The sequence below is a fragment of the Camellia sinensis genome, chromosome 14 (assembly GCF_055761805.1).
Source record: "Camellia sinensis isolate YWXY chromosome 14, ASM5576180v1, whole genome shotgun sequence".
NCBI lineage: Eukaryota > Viridiplantae > Streptophyta > Magnoliopsida > Ericales > Theaceae > Camellia > Camellia sinensis.
Genome location: NC_138974.1, coordinates 55,506,423 through 55,529,320, shown reverse-complemented (window position 1 = coordinate 55,529,320; position 22,898 = coordinate 55,506,423). Strand labels below are relative to the sequence as shown.

General features: G+C 33.7%; 3 protein-coding genes across 6 annotated transcripts; 1 reads left to right on the top strand and 2 right to left on the bottom strand.

Moving 5' to 3' along the window:
* Positions 1 to 714: 714 nt before the first annotated feature.
* LOC114268768 (protein YCF54, chloroplastic) lies at positions 715 to 3,991 on the bottom strand. 2 transcript variants are annotated; one of them, XM_028209993.2, is made up of 3 exons: positions 3,121 to 3,991; positions 1,968 to 2,203; positions 715 to 1,210 (listed from the first exon to the last, which is right to left on the bottom strand). In XM_028209993.2, exons 1-3 carry the CDS (start codon positions 3,358 to 3,360, stop codon positions 1,018 to 1,020), a joined length of 669 nt encoding a protein of 222 aa, XP_028065794.2. In that variant the 5' UTR covers positions 3,361 to 3,991; the 3' UTR covers positions 715 to 1,017. The 2 variants fall into 2 exon arrangements, with proteins under 2 accessions (XP_028065794.2, XP_028065793.2); XM_028209992.2 differs by having other exon boundaries at positions 1,968 to 2,209; positions 3,121 to 3,713.
* Positions 3,992 to 5,023: 1,032 nt separating this feature from the next.
* LOC114268769 (large ribosomal subunit protein bL17c) lies at positions 5,024 to 7,251 on the bottom strand. Its single transcript, XM_028209994.2, has 2 exons — positions 6,817 to 7,251; positions 5,024 to 5,600 (listed from the first exon to the last, which is right to left on the bottom strand). The coding sequence occupies exons 1-2, from the start codon at positions 7,046 to 7,048 to the stop codon at positions 5,191 to 5,193; spliced, it is 642 nt and encodes a 213-aa protein (XP_028065795.2). The 5' UTR covers positions 7,049 to 7,251; the 3' UTR covers positions 5,024 to 5,190.
* Positions 7,252 to 10,555: 3,304 nt separating this feature from the next.
* LOC114268767 (bifunctional bis(5'-adenosyl)-triphosphatase/adenylylsulfatase FHIT) lies at positions 10,556 to 18,713 on the top strand. Of its 3 annotated transcripts, XM_028209987.2 has the most exons (6): positions 10,556 to 10,829; positions 10,919 to 11,027; positions 11,523 to 11,578; positions 12,753 to 12,899; positions 18,113 to 18,211; positions 18,324 to 18,713. In XM_028209987.2, exons 1-6 carry the CDS (start codon positions 10,644 to 10,646, stop codon positions 18,438 to 18,440), a joined length of 714 nt encoding a protein of 237 aa, XP_028065788.1. In that variant the 5' UTR covers positions 10,556 to 10,643; the 3' UTR covers positions 18,441 to 18,713. The 3 variants fall into 3 exon arrangements, with proteins under 3 accessions (XP_028065788.1, XP_082762134.1, XP_028065790.1); XM_082906008.1 differs by lacking the exon at positions 11,523 to 11,578 and having other exon boundaries at positions 10,559 to 10,829; positions 10,919 to 11,032; positions 12,756 to 12,899; XM_028209989.2 differs by lacking the exon at positions 11,523 to 11,578 and having other exon boundaries at positions 10,560 to 10,829; positions 10,919 to 11,029.
* Positions 18,714 to 22,898: the final 4,185 nt, after the last annotated feature.

Sequence of the window (22,898 nt, the reverse complement as noted above, 5' to 3'; positions counted from 1 at the left end):
TTTCAAAAAGACTTAAGAAATCCATGTAGGATTCAATCAAATGTATTGGAGGAAATATTGAAATTTTGATGTCCCTCCAAAATTTTTACTCTCCTTTCAATCAAATTATTTGAATTAAAATCATATGGAGGGAATATTAAATATTTGATTTCATCTTCCAAAATTGAAATTAATAATATTTGAAAATATATTATTATATTTTTTAGTAAAAAAAATATTAAGACAAATATTTAAGATAATTTAATATTTTTAATTTATAATTTTATTACTTATATTTTTATTTAAATATAATTTTAATATATTTATTACGTCACGGTTCAATTCCAGTTCAACCCGTCGGTTGAACCGGTGACCCGTCCACCCGATCCATTTTCCGATTCGCTTACCGATCCGATTTTTAAAACATTACCTGGAATGTCACGTATGTGAGACGTGATTCTAAATAAAGCAGAACAGTATGGAAAATGGTGCCTAAAATCTCTCAACGATGATGCACAGTGGTCTATAAGTAAGTTAACCATCCTAAGAACCAAACACGCAACACTTTGCATTCCAGCTTACTTTTCTACTAAAATCTGAGAGGAAGCGCTGGATGCCAGCCTCGAGGTTATCTATTAAGAACATGAATCAAGCCAGAAGCCACTTCTGACAAAGCAAGGCATATATTCTAAACAGAACTTTGATTATGAAGCATAGCAGCACACTGTAAGTAGATAATGTCAACGGCAAGTCCTTTTTTTTTCTTTTTTCTTTTTTCAAACTTGATAAACCAAACCAAATAAACAGCTTCTAAGATTAAATACTTGAAGAAAAGCTAAATTTCCAGTAGTCATGCATACATCTCCTCAGTCATCATATGCTTGTTCTTCTAGTTTTTACTTCTTAACATTCACTAACCTTAGATATTACAATGGGTCTTCCCCAACTTGCAAAGCTTTATGCATAGCGTTGTAAACTTCAAGTCACATGCTGGAAAATCTTGCTGGTCAAAAGGCGGCCACGAAGAAGGAGGAAAAATCATGGTTTCGGCTTTTGAGATCCTGGAGGCAAGAAGGGCTCCCACCAGCCAGACCCGTACTTTGGATACGGTGCCACCCAGTTTTCTGGCTTCTCAAACTCTAGCTTGACAGGATTTGATGCCAACGCATCTTCCAGACTGTCGGCTTCATAGCTTTCTGTTAAAACTCTGTCCAGCCTTAACTTCATGAACCTGTGTAGCAACAGAATCATGCATCAACATTCTTGTTGGTAAATAAATGAAATGCTTCTAGTTTGTGCAGAGTATGCAATTCACAATACATTAATGGTTTTTTTTTTTTTTTTTTTTTAACTTTGTTTTAATGTTATTGTTTCATTAGATAAGATCAAATGTACTGTGTCCAAAATCTCTTCAGCCAAAAGACTTAAAATGGCACACCAACTTGATGGCAGTTATGAAGGAAGGAAGAAGAATTAGAGGCTATGTTGCTTGATGAGCCTTTCCTTAAAATAATCTTATGGGAAAAAAAAAAGAAAAAAAGAGAAGCAACCCAGTGCATGAAGCTCACGCTATCGTGGGGTCCAAGAAGGATTTTTGCACAAGGCTTCTGCTATTGCAGAGTCTTGAAAGGGTTAAACATATACAGGTTTATCCCCACATGCGGAAAGGTTGTTTATGTGTTTTTAACACAGATGCTAGGTCACAATGGAAAAACTTTACTGCTATGAAAAGCCCACCCTTTTGTTTGCTAGAATATACTTACCATAAAAACTGATTGACACACTAAAATTGCTGAATAAACTCTTTTCCTGCCCATCTGATTACTGACTAGGCATTCTATTGTGCCATATCACTAAAGGCCAACATTTTTTTTGTTATAGGGTTCCACTTCAAGCAAACCAAAATCCTGCTACTTGCAGGATGCGAAATTTAAGGGAAAATTAGTGAGATAAATCACGAATAACAACAATTGAAAGGGTGTCCTTACGTGATCCACGGACCATTAGTTGAAACAAGAGCAACGGCGGGTCTCTTTAACCGCTTGGTAATGTTTGGAAATTTATCCAAGAACTTGGGTTCAATCACAAGCCAGAAGTCCTGCTCTTTGTCACGCTCTCCATAGTAACGAAGCCGCTCTGACAACTGCTCCTGGAAATGCTCCTCTTCATCCAGCATGAATTTCGCGTTTGCTACAACGAAATAGTACCTTGTGCTGGTTTGTTGCTGCATCTTAAAAAGTGAGCAGATGACAGCTTAGAGAGAAATTGCATATTTTATCCAATCATCCAATTACTCTTTTGCTAATAAAAAGTGATGATTTGGCTGGTATTGAATTGATATCTTGGATCATGATTATAAAGCCAATTATAACAAGTATACGAATCTGAATATGTGCACTCCCAAATTCCCAATGTCTATGTCACTGACAGAGCGAATGGTTTGTAACATTCCCTTTTATCATATTTCAGTTGATACGGTCAGGTTCCATAATATAATTGTAATGTGACGGCAAAAGTGAGGAACACAGGCAAGGATTGTGAGGCAAACAAGCCAATTACCCATTAAATAGTTTCTGAGACAGGAATTTAATCATGAAAAACTTTAAATGATAGTGGGATGTAGATCTTCGACTACTGTTTTTGCTGATAATTTAGAAATGGGGTTGAAAAAAAAGGGTTACCTACATTCAACAGGAAAAATGATTTACAAAAAATATATGTATAAAAATAAAAAAATTATTAGAGGATAATGTGGGCTGTGATATTTTCATATTTCTGAACTAGACTAATGAGCTGTTCAAAATAAAAAAGAAAAGAACTAGACTAATGGGTGTTTTGGCATAAAATGAAAAGATCAATTTGTTTCATATAGACAAATTATGTTTATATAGCATTTACCTATTGAGCACTAATAATTGCAAACCTCTGGTCTCCTGAGTAGAGTTTAAATTCTTCAAAATTGATATATGAAGCCCTTATTTATGCATATATCAATGTAACTAAATATACATTTCAAATACCAAATTGAGGAAAACAAACCCATGATCATAGTGAAATGATAATGTTAATCATTAAAGGGTTTTGTTTGCCTATGTTTTAAAGAAATGTATAAAATAAACCAGAGTGAACAGGACTTCTGACCTTTTCGGCAGGATCGGAGGAATCAACGGCAGCAACAGCTGTCTTCACAGACGTGGCAGTTTCCCAGCCGTTGGATGTGGTGGAGATAATGTTCCGTTTGGTCAGAGTTTGCGGCGGAGCAGACCATAGTGGCACCGATTGTGGCCGTTGGAGGCGGCTTCTGCCACTGTGCGTGGCCACGGTTGCAGACAAGGCGGCCATTGAGGCCGAATTTAGAGTTGCTGCAGAAGCTACTAACATTATTGCAGCTTTTGTGGAGGGTCTAATTGCAACTACTCACCTCAGTTCACAAGATTAGAAAGAGAGGAGAGATCTGATTTCTGAGATTGTATATTGTTTTCGGATTGTGAAGATTGATGGGAGAGTATGGTAATCAGAAGGAGCTCAAGGTAGTGATGCCCAAAAGAAACATGATGAAGGGTGTGTCTGTGTGTGCGTCTCTCTCTCTCTCCCCCCTCCCCTCTGTTCTCTCTCTGTCAAGTCGCAGTGGCAAAAAGAAATGCGAGAAATGAACCACCACCCTTATCTACATTTCTCTCTCACCTTATCCCATCTCGTTGAAAAAAAAAAAAAAAAACATCTGTATGGCGCCCACTGTTTTTACTTGATTTTAATGGAAATTAAAAAGTCGTTTAATTTTGATGGAAAATTTTTACTAGTTTTGGACCACTAATGTCACATATGACAGTCTCAATTAATTAGGTTGATTTTAGCTGAGATTTTATCTTTTATCAGTTGAATAAGACGATTGAAGTTATTTTTAATCATGTTGACACTCGGCCTTATTTAAGAAAATGTTATTTTAATAATTTTTTAATTTTTTACAAAAAATTGTGAATAAAGAAACTAATATGACAATTTATTATTATCACTTTTTAATTTTTTAATTGGGAACATGCTAATTTAGTAACTTTTTGGCTATTTGACTAAAAAGGTAGGTAAAAAAAATTTGTATGTTTGGGATGACTTTTTGACTAATTACGAAAAGATGTGCAAAAAGTAGAGAGAAAAGAGAATCTTTGACTTTTTGGTATGGGTTGTTGGTTTTTTGGCTAATTTAGTAACTTTTTGACTAATTGGCTAAAATAGCCTCTTGCCAAACGAGGCCTAAAAATGAAAGTTCTCAAACCAAGCCTTATTAATCAAGACTAACTTGTTTTGAGATGACCTCAGAAATTATTGAATAATTATTTAACTTTGGAGATATTTTACTTTCCTTTCATTTCTATTTTTTAAGAGTTTTATACTGAAGTGTTCAAAGTTGAGAGATCAATGGGTGTAACCATTTATTCATAGTTTTTTCTTGTAAGTTTGATATAAACATAATTCATTCATAACTAATATTCAAAAGAGAGAAGTGTCATACACCACTTCTTTTTTTTCCTTCTTTTTTCCCTTCGTCCCCACTACCCATAATGCTTCTTCACTGGTGAAGCATTTAGAGGAATCCACTAAATGTAGCTCAAGGTTTTATTTTAATGATGTTTTTGCCAATGTGGATTTCCTCATTGAATTGAAGACCACCATAATTTCAAATCTGAAATACTATGATCTCCAATTTCAATTTCTACATACATTCCACTGTCTTTAAGCACTAGTCCACATATTCCTCTTATACTATGAGGCAACCTCGGTAACAGAAGCTGGGTGAAGAAGCATATCATTTCAAAAACCAAATTTTCAACAATCACAACTTGTTTCATCAATCTAAAGCACCCTACTCAAATTCAAACCCTCTCCTAAAGAGAACTCCAACAACAGTTTTGAATGCTAAACCATGATCACTAGCTATTGAACATCAAAACAAGATCTAAACGCACTTTAATGACCTCTACTATTAATGTCACAGCCACTGCAGCTCCCTTCACTGCACCAATATGTGGAAAAGAACACTAGATTACAATTGACATCAAGCACTACCCATAACATAAAAGAATCATACAGATCAAATGCACCATGAAAGTCACAGAATGCACAATATAGACTCAAAAGATCTGTCCAATGGGAATTCCACTACAACAAAATATTAGCATATGAAGAGAAGAAAAAGAATGAGCAAGCTTTTTGTAGCTAGACAAGCTCAATATAGGCCATAGGTGCATTGTCACCTCGCCTCGGTAGGGTTCTGATTATTCTCGTATATCCTCCATTCCGTTCACCATACCTTTCTGGGACCTCAGCAAACAACGCATGGACAATCTGCTTCTCATAAATGAAGCCAAGGGCTTGTCTCCTTTTGTGAAGCGATCCTTCTTTAGCTAGTGTGATCATTTTATCAACATACTTCCTCATAGCACTAGCCCTTGCTCTAGTAGTTTTGATGCGTCCATGCTTCAGGAGCTGAGTGGTGAGGCCTCGCAACAGTGCGCGGCGCTGGTCAGGTGGCCTATTGAGTTTTGGTACTCTCCTCCCGTGTCTCATGGCAAAGAATCGGCTCCCATTGTCAATAATGGTGAAACCGTGGCCAAAGCTGGTAAATTCTGAAAGAGGTCCAAATGAGCAAGCAAAAAGAATTATGCAATGCATAATTGTGCCCATGAATCAATTAGAAGATGAACTAAAAATGTTATCAGAATTCCATTATAGGATTCAAAAAGAAAATGAGTTACATCCCAACTCCTGAAGAAGTGTGTAGCCTAGAAGAGAGTATATCTGAAAACCTTTTCAGGACAAATGATAAATATTATTTGTAGCCCAGTGCAGCAGACTTACCAGTCAATTCTATGACCATGTTGAAAAAATTGACAAACTTAAGCAACCACTCAAGGTCTAGTAGTAGTTAGCATTGAACAGGATATCAAGAAAGCCAAGCTCATGCAATGCAAGTATATGATGAATCTCAACTTATTCAGTTGCAGCCCTTTTGTTTTTTGGGTAAGTCAAGCAATTTTGAAATCGTTAAAAAAAAATTCTTGAATTACAAACTCTCCAACTATTAGAAAAGAGTATAAAATAATGACATATGTTCAATATGTCTAGATATTTCCATATTTCATAATTTTTCTCCACATTCCTTAGAACAATCCCTGCATCTATTATGTCCTACAAATTTATAGGTCCCAAATTTGTCACTATGAGTGCGAGAAGTAGCATATAAAGACAGGTTCTCATCCAAAATAGAAAATAAAGGTAATTAATTCAATGAGATGGTTGAATCAATTAAAGTCAATGAAGTGCACTCTATAGCTGTGTTTGGTTGGGGTATTTGGGAAGGAATTTGGAAAAGGAAAGGGAAAAGGGAGGGATTTGGAAAGGGAAAAGGGATTGCCAAATCCCCCAGCCAAACACAGCCTGACTCAAATAGAACATATACTCAACTCAACTCAACTCAACAAAGCCTTGTCAAAATTTCATCCAGTTTCTCAATTCCATGAGATCAACCGCCATAATTACAATTAACCACAGCTAAACACTCCCAAATCCAAACAAGGAATCTAACAAAAAAAATTGAACATGTGCTGCTAAAAAAAAAAAAAACCAAATTGTATCAGCAGGAAAGGCATAAGTAGCACAATTGAACAAAACAATATTAACATGAAAATAGAAAACAAATTCACACATATAATAGCACATAGATAGTTACTAAAATTGAAAAGCTCACTTGCAATCGAAGCAATGAACTTGAAATTACATGTTTGTTTAATGCATATATGTGAAATAAACAATTAAGCAACCTAGAAGGAAATGTATGTGTACCTTCAGAGGTGAGGGAGAGAAGGGGGTTAAGAGGAGCCAGGCCAAGGAAAGAGCGAAGTGCTTTGGGTTCGGGTTTGGGTAGAGAGGTTCTGAGGCAGGACGAAGAAGGAGAGGTAAAGGACGAACCAACAGAGAAGCCGATTGAAGGAGGACGATGATGGTGAGGCCTTTGTACGGAAGGCAGGGCTGATCGAAGAGACGACATACTCCAAGTGGTCGCACAGGAAGCCATTGTTGGCAATTGGAGATAGTGCGTGCAGGGACTGTGGATTGATTGCTTCCTCTTTCTGCTACTCTCTCTCCTCTTTCTCTCTCTTGGCTCAACTTCTGGAACACGAGAGAGGTTTGATTTTGGTTCATGGATAATTACATATTGGCCCGACTTTTCTTATTTACTTTTCGGGACCTCAACTATCTGTATTTTCTAGTCCACCATTGTTCTCTTCGTTTTTACGCTATGACCCAACAAAACTAGCCGGGTTGATTATTTGTCGGTTTCAATCGGTCATTAAAAAGACTCACATCCATTTGAGATGTTGGTCGGTTTTTTTTTTTTTTTTTTTTTGGTATTATTCACACAATTTTTTACCTATCGTAAAAAATTTAAAAATCCTTCCTATAAATATTCATTTTAACTCATATTTTAATTAAAACATCACTTTTCAAACAAAAGTTAAAATATATATGTCAAATAAAGATAATAGATAACGCATATGAAATGAAATCTGACATATGTAAGGCTCACTTTTTATATCATATTTGTGTCTCATTTTGTAAAAAAATCATGTTTGCTTAAATTTGTTCTTATCTACTATCATTAATAATATGACATACCTATTAATTCTTACAATTTCCAATTAAAAGTTTTCTTACCAAATTTATTTATATATTTTGGTCTATTTTGAAAACCTGTCTAAAAGCTAGTTTTTTTGACTTTTAAATTTTTTTTGATCACATCACCCTTTTATTTTTCTCAACATTTTTTTTTTAAAAAAAAGGTTTAAAAAGCTTAAAAAATCAACTTTTAACTCATTTTCCAAGACTTCTCTTCTTTTTTTTTTTTTGAGTAAATTACATTGATCTTTCTTAAGATTTGGAAAAAAAATATAACAAACTTCACATTTTTTACAAAATTATATTATGTTTTTTTAGTTTTAATTGACATAACTTTTTTTTATTATTATTATCAATAATTGGTTAGTTATGTAGATCAAAAAATGATGTTATCACTATTTTCACATTAAAATGTATATTTTTATTTATTTATTATTGTATTTTCACATTATTTATATTAATTTTCAATCCGTTTAGACTTATTAAAATAAAAATTAATATAATTCTATTAAAATTATGAGACTTGAAATATTTTCTCAAAATCTCAAAACCTTTTCTTTCTGGTTAGCTAGAGCATCAACAATGGATCCATGAGTGAATGTGTTTGTGTCAACTGTTAAAAATTTAGCTAGTGAAACTCTTATTTTGAACTCCAATGGAGCCATTAATGGCCTAGACAGTGCAACACATTAGTGTCAGATGCTAATGAGATGACCATAGTTAACAAATGATTTGGCCAGCAGAGAGAGAAAAGAGAAAGAGAGAGATAGAGAGGGAAGCTGAGACAATGCAGTGGGGTGGGCCCATTACACTTTTAAATTATTAGATTATTTTTTTTATTGTTTATATATATATTCTTAACACATCTATTGTATCACCATTCGGTCATTAAATTAATAAACTCTTAACACACATTTTTTGGTCTTATTTTTATCGCTTTTTGTCATATAACACACTTTAATACAACCATTAGACCATCTCCAATAATTCACCAAATTCAAAATTGAATTTGGTGAAAAAGAGCAGATTTTTTTGTCTTCAACAGTTTTATCAAAACGATATCAAATTGAGAATGACCCAAATTTTTCACCAAATTGAGGATGTTGTGGGTCTTTCAGCAAAGCACTATTTATTACCGTTGTATTTTTATTACCAGATGACCATCTTTCGCAAAAATTTGTACAAATTTTACACTGGGAGGTCGACTCCCCGAATGATTCCTTAAGCTTGAAAATTGAATCTTGTTCAACTATAGAATTGACACAATGAGACGGGCGAACCTCTATTTTCTCAATTGATTGTTGTGCATCTTCAAGTGTTGACGAAGCCAATTTTTCAATTGACAACTCCGCACTTGGTGGTTGTGCTTGATCCTCATCACGAGCTTTGCCATTAAAATCCATAAAATGGGCTTGACTGCCCTTAGGTACTTCAATTTTTGAAGATAACACACTTGTGTGTATGGAATCTTGTTCAACTACTTTTTTCTAGCAACATGTTTGGTTCAACGAGATCCTCGAATTTCTTGTTGTTTATTGAAAATCCAATTTCTATAATACCTTCCTGACTAACCTCATGTACTCCTCTCGATCTAGACTCATTCTCATCCACTTTGGATAGCTGAGATGAGGCAACCCATATTTCCTCATTGCCACAAGTGGTCTGCTTGTCCAAATCCACATCCTCATCAGGCATCAAATGTTCTCCCACAATAACTACATACGACATTGCCAAAAAAAAAAAATCCTCTTTACGGTTGTCCACCCCCCCGATATCTAGTGCGTTTTGATAAAAGCTACAATATACTCTGTTGGAGTGGCTAATATCAGATTGAGCAAAACATCTTTTTTTTACTCAAATTTGATAAAAATTCTGATAAACCGTTGGAGATACTCTTATGGATGTTCTTACAGCCTTTGTTTGAGATGTGAATTGATTTTTAGACTTTTTGATTATTTTATTCTAGAGTCAAAAAGTCTCGTTTGAAATGAGTTTTTTGATTTTCTTGAATTTTGTGAAATGAAAAATGAAATGATTATGGTTTTGATGTGACATTTTATCTAATTAATTTTAGTCTATTTTGAATTTTTTTTTGACTAAAACAGCCAAAAGAAAAAAAAAGAAAAAAGAAAAAGTTCATGCCAAACATACCCTAAATGAAGTATTTGGATTGAGACCCATAAACCGTTACGACGTAACCTAGTAGACGCTTCGTTTGGGAAGCAAAATTTAGGACTTTTTTTGGCTATTTTAGGTATAAAAAAATAAAATAGGCTTTTTAGCCCGATAAGACAAAACATCATATTTAACCCATAATCATTAAAATCCTTACCAAATCAGGCTTTTTAGCCACAGGTTAAAATAGTCAAAAAAATCAAAGAGCCAAAAAGCCAACCCATTTTCCAAACGAACCCTCAATTTGTTACTAAAAGATAAAATAGATTAAAATAATTAATAAAATAAAATATCATATTTAATTTATAATCATTTTATTTTTTCTCTTACAATCATCAAATCAAGTATAAAAAAAAACTCAACCATCTTTTCAAATTGAACTTTTTTAACCAAATTAAAATAATAATAAAATTAAATAGACAAATAAAATAGCTGACTTGGTGGTGTTTGGGAAGCAAGTTCCCAAATTTTTTTCTCATTTTTTTCACTAAAAGACAAAAGTTTTGCAAAACCAAAAAAAACACATCCAAACAAAATATCACATCCAACCCCATAATCATTTCACTTTTTCTCTCACAAACATCACATCCAACCACATAAAAACCCAACTATCTTCCCAAACACCAAAAATTTTTTATCTCATAAAAACCTACATCTCCTAAAATTTACATAAAAACTCACTTCCCAAACACCATCAAAGAGCGAAGCAGGTTTTTACGAGTCACCCCCACGGCATATGGTAAGACTAACCGTAGACAAGCATACCCCAGGTACAGGCTCCATAGACACGCACACAGAACAGAACCATCTCGTAAACAATGGTAAAGGCCGTAAAGCTGCTGGTGGCGTCTCTCTCCTCCTCCAGTTGCTTCATAACATTGTACACCTCCAGAACCAGAAGCCTCCGCCCCATCGCCACCACTTCCGCCACCAGCGCCGTCGCCGCCTCCAATCTTCGTTTACACATCGCCAGAGCTTCGTCTACGTCTACTCATACACACAAGGCAAGTACACATCGATCTCTATTTCACTTCATTCACTCCCTCAGCAAAATTATATTCAGTTCCATTGAATTCGCTTTGGAAATCAACAGATGAATTCGGAGCTTTACACATTCGGACCTTACAAAATTACCCCCAAGGAAGTCTTCTACTCCACCGATCTCTGCTTCGCCATGGTCAACCTCCGCCCTGTTGTTCCTGGTAAACTATACTTACACATTTAAATATATGTACACTTGCGAATAAGTGTTTTGAATTGGGTTGTCTCGTCCCCAAATTGAAATGATGGTGGTGAAATTATTATTTTTTAGGGTTTTAGTTTTTTTAACAATTGTTCAGAATGATCTATGAATTTACAAATTTATTTCGGCTTTACGGTTTTCATATGAAGTTTGAACCAATTCTAGTGCCCCATATATATATATATAGCTAGGGTTTTAGTATGTGACTAGCCCCGAAGTTTTGAAAACCCACCTTATTATAGTAGAATTAGTTAAAAAATATTTACAATTACGTGGTCACCTAAGCTGGTTTTTTGGAAAATATTAGTGATATTGTAGGCCGTAGTGTACAATTTTTTTGGTTGCATGTGTATATATTCATTCAAGAACTTTCTATATTTTTGAGTGCCCTGGGATATTTTATAGATTATAATACTCTATTGTTTCTGGTACTTCTGAGTTCTGTCAAGATCAGGGAGTATGAATGGGAGATTGAAGAACAGTGCATTGCAAAAAGGAAATTACCATGGTATAAGTTGGTTTTATGTATATTTATATGCATCAACATAAGTTGGTTGCATATTTGTATGTAATCAATGTATGTGTGTAATTCGCTTGATCCAAACATATACAAAGTAATTGTACTGTTTCATTAACTCGTTTTTGGGTTTTGTCATTTTAGGTGTGGGTACCATGTGTTTATCTTAATTGTCTTTTCACCTTCGGTACATCATTGATGTTGTGTCTTCATTTTTTCCTACTCATTTGACACAACATTTTCGTGTTAAACTGTTAACTTCTTTGATTTTGATTAATTTTTCTATCCTTTTGCAGGTCATATCCTTTTTTAGCCTCATTATGGTTAGATATTGTGGTTGAAGTAATGTGTTGGGGTCTTTTTAGATCTATATGTGCATGTATCTCTAACCAAATGGGAGGAAAAAAAGGTATTTCTAACAAAGTCAAATACCATAGTTTTTTTCCTCAATCCTTTTCCACCTTGAACTTGATTTTTCAATTTGTTCTTGAGGCTGATTTTCAATTGGGCCTGCCTAAGTTTTTAAGCTCATCAGTGGTGAAGTGGATTCCAACATTGTATGCATGTGTGCACACGTAAATGTACTCACAGCCTATATCTGATGCATATTAGCATGTAATTTTTTTGACTTAGGGGTGGTTTGGAATGATCTAAATAAGTGTACTTTTTGACTTTTTATGAAATATGGGTTGTGTATGGGTTAGGTTTGAAGTGATGTGTTAGAGGAGAGGTGAAGTAACTTAAATAAGATGATGTAATTTAAATAGGATAGTGACTTTTTGACTTTTTTAGATCATGCTAAACAAGGCCTTAAAGTACAAGTTCCTTTGATGTAGTGTTCTAGCAATGCCTTCAAACTGGTGCATATATGCATACATACATGCATGCCTATGATTCTCTCTATGCCAGAGTTGGTGTATTTTCTATCTAAAGGAGATGATCAAAATACTTTGGACTACTATGGGAACTTAACTGTGGGCATATGTATTAGCATTTAGCACTATATATTATTTTTTTGGCTCAAGACTTTTAGTTGTTTGTGCACCCATATCTGATATTCAGCTTGAGCTATTGTTGGGTAGTTTCATTAGATGCCACAACATAGCTTAAACCAGTCATGAATATTGTGAACTCGAAGTTGTCAGTTGGTTAACTTGACAATATATACACGTGCTTGTCTGCCCAAGGCGTGAGGTAAAGCGCTTTGTTGATCTCACTGCTGAGGAGACTGTTGATATGTGGCTTACAGCGCAGAAGGTTGGTAGTCGGCTCGAGAACTACCACAAAGCATCTTCACTAACATTAACTATCCAAGTAAGATGGCTGCAATTTAATATTTCCTAAATATTTAGTTAGACTTTTTTTCTTTTTCTTTTTTTTCTTCTTAATGAATTTATTGTATATATAGTTTTTACAAGTTGATAATGCATCATTCAGAATAAGGTTAGGTTTGACATTCCTTAAAAAAGTCAAAAAGTCAAAAATTCACTATCCTATTTAAGTCACATCCTCTTATTTAAGTCACACCACCTCTCTACCATATCATTTCAAACTCAACTCATATTTCATAAAAAGTCAAAAAGTGCACTTATTTAGATCATCCCAAACAACTCCTAAATTGCACATACTGATCCTCAACCTAGATTTTTGAAACTACTAACCAAACATTTTGTTACCTTTCTTAACCCCGGCATAACAAAATTTCTCTTCAAAGGCCACTTCTAACTTTATTTTCTCCCCTTTGATTGAAAGGACCTAATATTTTTCGTCACTTTTGTTAAATGGGGAGCTATCATGATATCTATCATTTTGAAAATCATAGTAAATATATTGGTATGGAACCTTAATCCCCAGCATCTACCGGAAAATGTAACCAATATCATGATTAATAAAAAAATTTATTAATTTTATTTATGAAACCACACAAACTTTTATTTATTTATTACATTTCCCTTATCATCAACTGTTACATCTTGAGTCACATCACTATTTTTTACACTAATGATTACGTTTCGTAAAACATTAGAAAATTCTGCGGGGTCCATAACAACTGATCTTCTACGATCAACTTCCTCTTTGCTAACACCAACCTTCGAAATCGACGGACCAGGATCAACATCACTAGTGTCATCACTACCACCTCTGCGTACATCAATCTCAGACAAACTTAGACGACCTCTGCGTTCATGAATAATTGAACCATTTTTTCCAAAACCTCCTAACAACAAATCTCTTCGTCTCTCCGATAAACCCACAAACTTAGTTCGTGTCAGAATCAGAATGGCCTTCGTTGGGGGCACAATGCCAAACATCAACATTATCATTAGTATATTTTTTAGATAACACAACAATAGATAGGGCCCTCATTTGTGAATCTTCTGGCTCTTCACTCGTAGAATACTTCAAATACCCCTTCATTTTATAATACGTAATCCCCTTTTTAATATTCGAATTTTCAAGTCGATACTTCACTATACATAGCACCTGTTTGTCATTAATTGAACAATAACCATTCCTATAATAGACTAATTCGCATTGACAATCCACGGGGAAAAGAAACCACTCCTGCAGACTGTCATTACCATCTAACCTCCGATCATAAACATTTACTCTAACTAACCCACTGGCATTGGGTGCGCAAAAGGGGAATATGTTATCAATATTTTATCAATCTTAATACTCTTTTGTTTGTATCTTAACCTCAACTGAGAAAATAAATTAGGCAACGCAAGTTCAATATAACTAAAATCACTTGCTGAAACACCTTCAACAACACCAGTTTTTATATCATCAATCTCCATTCAAAACCTGAACATTACAAATAAAAAAACATAAATTATAATTCTAAACAGCCTTAAAGTACATTTGACTCTTTGACGTAATTTTGCATTCTTTTCCACTAACAGTAGCAGCCATTAAATATATGGCACCCTTCTGAATACTTTCAACATTTCCTAACAGCGTTTCTTTGTAATCCGTCCAAACATTAACTGGGAAGAACTGGTCCACAACTTCTATCCCGTAATGAACGTACTCTTTGTCCTTGCCATCAACGAGCTTGAATTTCATTTTCTTTAGCATCCGAAACTGGTCAAACTAGTCAAGAGCAACAATCCAGGTCTCAGGATTACCCTTGTCAACTCCAATAAATATGTGGGGACGGAATCTGACGGATTATTATTACTTATGACAAATAACAATACGTGGTGGACGACAACTTCTTCTTTAGCATCTTGTCCTAATTAAATATTCTCAATTACTTTTATACCCTTAACCACGACCTTGTTTGATTGACGGTCACATCTTTTATTACTCAACTCAATACCATTAAGCAATCTCGCTACATTTAACGTTCCTTAATTGTTCATCATACAGTTGTAATTTCCTTACTCTCCTCTTAGTCTTCTTAATATTTCGGGGAATATTCTGAACGTACCGTCAGCAAACATATGTCGCCTTAAAAGCTGCACGACCATGGTAACTCCTCTTATATCCACCAGCTGCTGATGTCCTTGACTTCCGGTACGCAAGGGGAGTCTGATACTGGCTGCTCATTACTCCTTTCATTTTTGATAAAACACTCCAAATCTTTTATCCTACAAATTCTGCAGATTCTCTTACCTCTACTAACCTTAGTTGCACGAAGCGGGAGCAGGAGCGAGAGCGAGAGCGGGGAAGCGTGGCCATGTAAAGGAGTCATAGTTTGGGAGCGCTTATATATTATTTTTATTGAAATATTTTTAATTTATCTATATAAACATTTTTTTTTAAAATTAATTAACATATATATGTTAGAAAAATTTTATTTTTATGTAATATTTAATTAATTAAATATAATATAAAAAATATTTTTAAAAATGAATAACAAATAAAAGTAGTGAAGTGATATTTTTTAGAACACCAGTCATTATCTTTGAATAAAATTTATTATATTTTATTTAATAAAACAACATTTATGTTTTATTTAAATATATTTTTTATTTTTTATTTTTTATCTTATATATTATTTTTATTGATAATTTTTTTAATTTATATATATATTTTTAAATAATATATATAAATATATTGTGAGATATAATTTTTTTTTCTCCAATTAATATTTGAAATATATTATAACTATCATAAATTGTTATAAATTATATTTTATTTTGTGTTGTTAGATTTTACTTAGAATTAAAATCTATTTATTTTGTGGATATAAAAATTAACATTCACTTAATATATATATAACCTATTACATTTATTTATATTTATAAAGGTAAAATAAATAAATAGAAAATATATGAGAATAATTATAAATACATTTAATAGTTATATTATAATCAAGAAAGAGAGAAGAGAGACTCAGCAGAATCAAAAAAAAAAAGAAAAGAGAGGAGAGACTCAAACAGAGGCGAGAGAGGAGAGAGAGAGAAGAGGAGGAGGCGATCAAGAGAGAAGAAGAGTAGATCGAGAGACGAGACGAGATCGATTGACGGAGAGAGGAGACGAGATCGATCAACCTAGAGACGAGTCATGAGATCGAGAGAAAAGGGACAGACAGATCGAGAGGAAGAAGAAGACAGATCCTCGACCAGATTCATGTTTCTCTAGCATCAAACTCGCGATTCTTTTTCGAATCTGAGTCAGAAGCGCAGAATCGCGCTTTTGAGGAAGAATCGTGAGCAAGTTGAATGATTCCTGCTACTACGCTACTAACCCTTCTATTCAGACATCTTAACTTTGATATTTTTGCCCTCTGCTCCTCGTACACCGGAACAAACTTCGCTGGATCTGAACGCCGGCTCTCTTCCCACAGTCCTATTTGCCACGTCAAAAAGCGATCTACACACATTTGAGTGAACTGCCTGTAATTCCCAGGATACTCTTCTAAGGAGTACAACATTATATACCAATATAATCAACAAAAAAGAAAGATAGAAAATGAGGGATGAATCAATGTGCCAGAAAACAATTTCACCACAATAGTTAGTCCACTGCAAAAGCATATTTCTCTCTTTCAACAAATGTTTTCCAGTACCAAATAAATAGCCAAAGTGGCCCGTGTGTAAGGACAACGATGTCCTATTCAAAATAATTCAAAAGCATAATCATTTTTTCGGCTTTGCTTTATGTCTATCATTCTGCAAGAAATTTTTCTTTATAATCACACAAACCGTCAAAAACACGACGTGTGTATCGCACTATCCGACAAAGGAATCAAAAGTACTCACACCACTCATACCTGGGCCCTGGGTGTGACTTCCTTTTAATCCCATCCATACACGTGTCCACAAGTACAACAATGGACGACCCAGATCAGCGCGGGAGGGGAGTCCCCCCCCCCAGTCACACCACTCACACCATTCACACCGGGTTTTTTAACTAATAGTGAGGCCTTGTACGGCTGGTGTGAGTTCACTGTTTACCACTACAAAATACCTCGCCAAGCCTTTTTTCGTTTCTATGCTAAGAATGTTTTTCTTACCTACCCACAAGTTGATCGTAGATGATCAGTTGTTATGGACCCAGCAGAATTTTCTAATGTTTTATGAAATGTAATCATTAGCGTAAAAAATAATGATGTGACTCAAGATGTAATAGTTGATGATAAGAGAAATGTAGCAAGTAAATAAAAGTTTGTGTGGTTTCATAAATAAAATTAATAAGATTTTTCATTAATCGTGGCAATGGTTACGTTAACATTAAATCATTTTCTTATTTTTGGGGACATTGCATCTAACCAACTACTGTCCCCATTAGTTAATATAATACATGGAATTCCTCCTCTAATAGTGAGATCTGGTTGAAATTTAACAAATACATGGAAGTCTCTCTGGCAACCTACTAAATTCTTCATTAATTCAGTAGGGACTGTCGAGTATCTGATGTCGTCTATGACGTTGTAGACGGCATCTTGATCGTAGTCCTTGAAGCTTATTCTGCCGAAGAAGTAATTGTGTCGTCCGAGACTTCTGGCCCAAGCACTTTTTCCGCTGTTCTGGATCTTATTATCAGAGGAGGATGAAAGATCTTCGTCAGTATGTGAGTCGTGTATATTATTCCTGTGTATCCCTAATCTAATGTTGTTGTCTTCATTGGAGAAACAACAATTTTGACATAATTCGTATTTTACAAAATTCTGACTTACAAAGATACATTAGGCATTTGATTTACTTGTCCACGATTGCACATCTTATTTTAGAAGACCAACCAATTTGGGAATGTTCTCTTCATAAGAAAGGACAAAGCAAGGGACTAGATCAATGTCACATGGACCACAACGCAAGCTCATTTATTGCATTATACGACTGGTAGTTATAGGTTTTACTTCTGTTGTCATTTACCCAAAGTAGAGAATTAATGCAAAGGGCGAAGAAGAAAAAAAAGAATAATCTGACACTTTAAAAGTGTTGAAACAGATGATTTTATGAATTGATCCACTGCATTTTATGTGTCAGTTATTATAATAGCTGCTGTTCATCCATCGATAGTGTATGAATTATGTCATGTAGATGTTAACTATTTGATTTTTGTTGGCACCTTAGGATGGTCCCCAGGCAGGACAGACTGTCCCCCATGTTCATATCCATATCCTTCCAAGAAAAAGTGGTGACTTTGAGAAAAGTGATGATGCTTATGATGCTGTAAGACCAAATGTTCCTTTCAATTCTTCTTGTGTTGGATTATTTATATTGTTTCCTTGAGCTGGAGAGATCTTAGAATTGACTTATCGTCTGGTTGTCATTCATTGTGTAGATTGATGAGAAAGAGAAGGAACTAAAGCAGAAACTCGACTTGGACAAGGAAAGAAAGGACAGAACCCTTGAGGAGATGTCTGAAGAGGCAGATGAATACAGAAGGCTACTTTCATAAGTCATAATTATGTTAATATTGACCGGTGGTGCAACATATAGTTGATCTCTCCATGTTGTTTCCAACATGTTTGGATGATTGTATTGACCTACTAAGATGCAGTTTATGCATTACCAGTATATGGTTTACTTCATTCATTATTATGAAATGAAGACGACATTTTTTTTTGGTTTGGAACCAGTTCTGTTTTGTTTAATCTAAGATGTTTTTGGTAGAATGAAGGAACGAGGGTAGGTAATTGAGATACTCTTGAATAGAGGACATTTTCTTTCAGCTTTTGCTCTGTGTTTTGCCTACACCTTGTTGCCAATCTTCAGTGGCCTTGATTTCCCACAGCCATGCTGATTTAGCACAAGATGGGTCCTTTGAACTAGCAGTGAATGTTAAAATGAAATTTTTAGTAATGTTGGATCCACAGGAGCTTTATGTTATTGAAACTTATTTCTCACAGTAAAGAAATCCATAGTTAAATGATTCTTTCCTTCTGATCTAGCAACCAAATGTATCTAACATAAAGCTCGAATGATGCTGCAGCACCTTTTGACCAAGTATGGGGAGGATAGTTTTATTCGAAGTGTTTAATTTCCATTACAGGGATTTAACCTTTCATTGTATGGAGATATTAGTACCTATACCACAGAGAAAATAACACCAGCAAAATTTGAAGCTTTGAAAATGTGGCACAGTGATGGTCTCTCTCTTCAGAAAATTGTTGTTAGTGTTTGTTAATGATTACTTGCACTTTATCTGCTTAATATTAATTCTTATTTGTTATTTGTTATTTGTTTAATCCTTTTTTTCCCCCCTCTTTTTTAATGTATTGTAGAATTTCCCTCCTAGATCAGTGCGAATAAAAGAAGAAACTCTTCTCAGATAAATCATTGATGCTGCCAAAGAGGGATGTGTAATTGATTGGTTCTGAAGACAAGTTCAAGACTATCAAAAATGAATTACCAGAAGAGGTGAGTTCAATGAATTAAGTAACCATTGTTACCCTTGAAACTCACAGTTAAACATATTACCATATCTTGCTAGGACACATCATATTTCAAATAACACAGACCAGAATTCACATTTTATTTCATTTATCTGAGTACTGATAATTGTGATTAGTGATGCCAGATTTGTTATATGCATATCTAGGTCTGTTTGACTATTCTTGATCTGCTTTGCTATGGAAAACACCAAAACATTAATGCAGCAGGAAGATGAAAACTCCCTTGCAGTAGAGGCAACAGAGAGTTCAACATTAAACTGGCTTATGAACGACAACAGGTGAGTGGCTTACCCTGTGATGTTTAAGAGTTACAATTCTTTTTGTTTTGCTTGTTCTGCAATCTCTCTCTCTCTCTCTCTCCCTACAGCTCTACTTCACAGTCTATTTAATTTGTTCTCGATTCATAAACTTGGTTTGAGAGCTATAAATAAATCAAGCATTTCAAAATCAATTTGTGTTCATCTCTTTAAAAATTTGTTTGAGATTGATTCGTTATGTAAACTAATCAAGCCTGAAAAAAGGTTAAATCTGGTTAATTTTCTGAGCTTGGTTTAGCAAGTTTATATACATTACAAAACTATATAAAAAAATAAAAAATTTAAGTTACTTGAACTCTGAATTAATTTTATTTCGATCAACTTGAAAGACAAATAAATTAAATTTGCACATATTTTTTAAGCTTGTTAAAATTTTAAAGGGTAAATTACAAATACACCCCTGAGGTTTGTTTAAAATATAGATTGCCTTCTATGGTTTGAAAAATTAGAAATATCCCCTAATTAGAATTTTTTATTTAACAGAGTTAACTAAAGAAATGAAATTCATAATTGCTCTCCTATACAATAATAAAATTATCTAAATTATTAATTGAAATATATTTTTAATATCATTAAAAACTGTTAATTGACTTGATGATTTATTAATAAAATGGGCGATTTGTTATGAAATTAAAAACATTAGGGGGGTAGAATATAATTTTTAAAATCACAGAGGCGATTATATCTTAATCAAATCTGAGGGGATGTATTTGTAATTTATTCAATTTTAAATAATATATTACTATCTTGTCTTATCTTCTATTCATGTTCAAATACTAACACCATGTTCTCTTCCGAAAGGGAGTCATTAAGACTAGAAACTCTTTCATGTCCACCTCTCTCTGGTCTGACAAAACCAATGACCAAAAATTTAGAAAATTTACTAAGAATATTAACTAAAAAAAATCAATGATCTATATTTATTGTTGAAAAATAGTTGAAAGTACTAAAAGTAAAACTCTAATAGCACTATTAATGATGTGGTAGTAGGTCCTGTCCACTGCCTATGCCTTGTTTTTTTTTTTTTTTAACATTCCCAATATTTAGTGCTATTAGTAATCCTTTTTTTAATGGTATAAATCATTATTATTTATTGTCGGCGTAATTATAAAATTAATATTTGAAATAAATTTTCATGATTCATAGTATTTTTAATCCTTTTATAATCGTGCTTGGTTTGAATAATTTGACATCACCCAAATGTTAGTCTGGGTGGTTAAGTTGTTGCTTTCAGTCTTTCGGCCTCACCTGGCAAGGTCTATATTTGATGACTTGTATTTATTCATGTCTATTAGGCAAAACCCTATTCATACCTAGAATTTTGCCTTATCATTGGATTCTACAGACTGTCAAGATCATCTATCACTGTTCTGTTGTCTGCAAGGGTAGTGTCATTGCCTTCTGGTCCGTATTGACTATTAAGGTCGAACATCTTCCACTCTCCCCACATGCACATCAACATTGGACCTTCTACAATTTACTCATCTATGGAATTTCAAATCAACCGAGTTGTTTAGAACAAGCTTAAATTTGAGCTCAAAAGCTTAAATCGAGTTGTGTATTGGAACTCCAGCTTAAACTTTATAAATATTGAAACTCGATTATGTACTATAGCTAAAATCAAATGCTGTTTTGACTTGGGTCATTTATAATCATATACACATAGGGCAAAATGGAAGAAAAAGTCGAGGAAATCCTAATTGAATAATGTCATATTTAAATTTATCTACAATAATAATAACATGGGATTGAATCTTAGTTAATTAATTTTTAAATAAATCATAATAATTTACGTCATTAAAAGAGTGATATTTTAAGAGTTAATTACTATTTTTCATAATGTTTTAATGATTTTCTTGTACTTGACCGGCCATTCAAATGTCAAATAGTGTTTGTTATATTATATTCTTATAGAATAACATAAAATGAATTCTTGTATTACATTCAAAGACACGTGCCCTCTTCCCGCCATTTACACATCATTTTTCTTCATTCATTCAGTCTAAAAAAATGTAAGGACTTAAAAAAAGTAAATGTATATTATTCGCATATCTACCTGTATATATAAAAAGGTTAATTGTACTAATTTTGTTTAATTATTAATAAATATTATTTTACTCTTATCAGTTTTAAGTTCATACATATTGGCCGCCTCAATTAAAAAAGGTGCGCTCAACTCAAAAATTTAAATTTGAATTTTTCTAATCTAACAGTCCATGTGGTGAAATAGTATGCCCATAAGGACATGATTCTACAAAATGACCAAATTGCCCAACTATATTTATTGTTCCCAAATCAAACCAAACCCTAACCAAGCAGTCTCTCTCTCTCGCTCTCACTATGGAAACCACTCCAGGACCAAAAGTTCTTATCAACGGCAACATTGTCTATAAATCGTCCCGATCCTCAACAGTGTTTCATTGGTCATAGTGGGGATCGTGGTCATGAGGGTAGATCGGAGAGGAAGTTTGTCAGGGAGATCCAAGATCTCTCCGTTCAACCTCATAATCCATTTTACAGATCAGTCAACACCAACATCTTCAGATCTAGTTTATTTGTCCAATTTTATTTTATTGTTTTTTTTTTTTTTTTTTTTGTAGTCAATCCAAATCTCTCCTTTTAACCTCATAACCATAGTTTCAGTGTTTTTATTTGCTCTTTTTTTGGTAGTTTTTTTTCTTCTCCAGATCTCTCTGTTCAACCTTATAATTGTTGTTGATGATGAAACAAAAAAAAAAAAAATCACAGATAGGAAATGAAATGATACTTTCAACAAATAATTGTTATTTCAACAACAAAGATTTAAATTTTAATAGATAAAAAAATAAAATGACTTTTCACAGATAGAGTTTAAACATATAAAGAATGAGAGAAGTGGAGAGAGAAACAGATTGGAAGAAAAAAGAGAGATAGAGATAGAAACAGATAGAGAGAGAGTTTGAAAATGGTGTGAATTTGAAAAGATAGAAATAAGATTTTAAAGATTCAACATATAGGTTAAAAAAATTTGAACAGTTAGATAAAAAATTGAATAGGTCGAAAATAATTTGAATAGATAGGAAAAAAATTGAACGGATAGAAATTTTTTTGAATAGATAGTCAATGAAAAGTCAACAGATAAAAAAAAGTCCACAGATAAGTTAA

Bases quoted from the DNA above. Each gene is read 5' to 3' on its own strand.
- LOC114268768 (XM_028209992.2), bottom strand. From the start codon at position 3,360: ATGTTAGTAGCTTCTGCAGCAACTCTAAATTCGGCCTCAATGGCCGCC. The intron at 2,210-3,120 runs GTCAGAAGTCCT...TCACTTTTTAAG, and splicing joins CCTCCGATCCTGCCGAAAAG to ATGCAGCAACAAACCAGCAC. The intron at 1,211-1,967 runs GTAAGGACACCC...GTTGCTACACAG, and splicing joins ACTAATGGTCCGTGGATCAC to GTTCATGAAGTTAAGGCTGG.
- LOC114268769 (XM_028209994.2), bottom strand. From the start codon at position 7,048: ATGGCTTCCTGTGCGACCACTTGGAGTATGTCGTCTCTTCGATCAGCC. The intron at 5,601-6,816 runs GTACACATACAT...GACCTCTTTCAG, and splicing joins TCTCTCCCTCACCTCTGAAG to AATTTACCAGCTTTGGCCAC.
- LOC114268767 (XM_028209987.2), top strand. From the start codon at position 10,644: ATGGTAAAGGCCGTAAAGCTGCTGGTGGCGTCTCTCTCCTCCTCCAGT. The intron at 11,028-11,522 runs GTAAACTATACT...TGTCAAGATCAG, and splicing joins CCTCCGCCCTGTTGTTCCTG to GGAGTATGAATGGGAGATTG. The intron at 12,900-18,112 runs GTAAGATGGCTG...TTGGCACCTTAG, and splicing joins CACTAACATTAACTATCCAA to GATGGTCCCCAGGCAGGACA.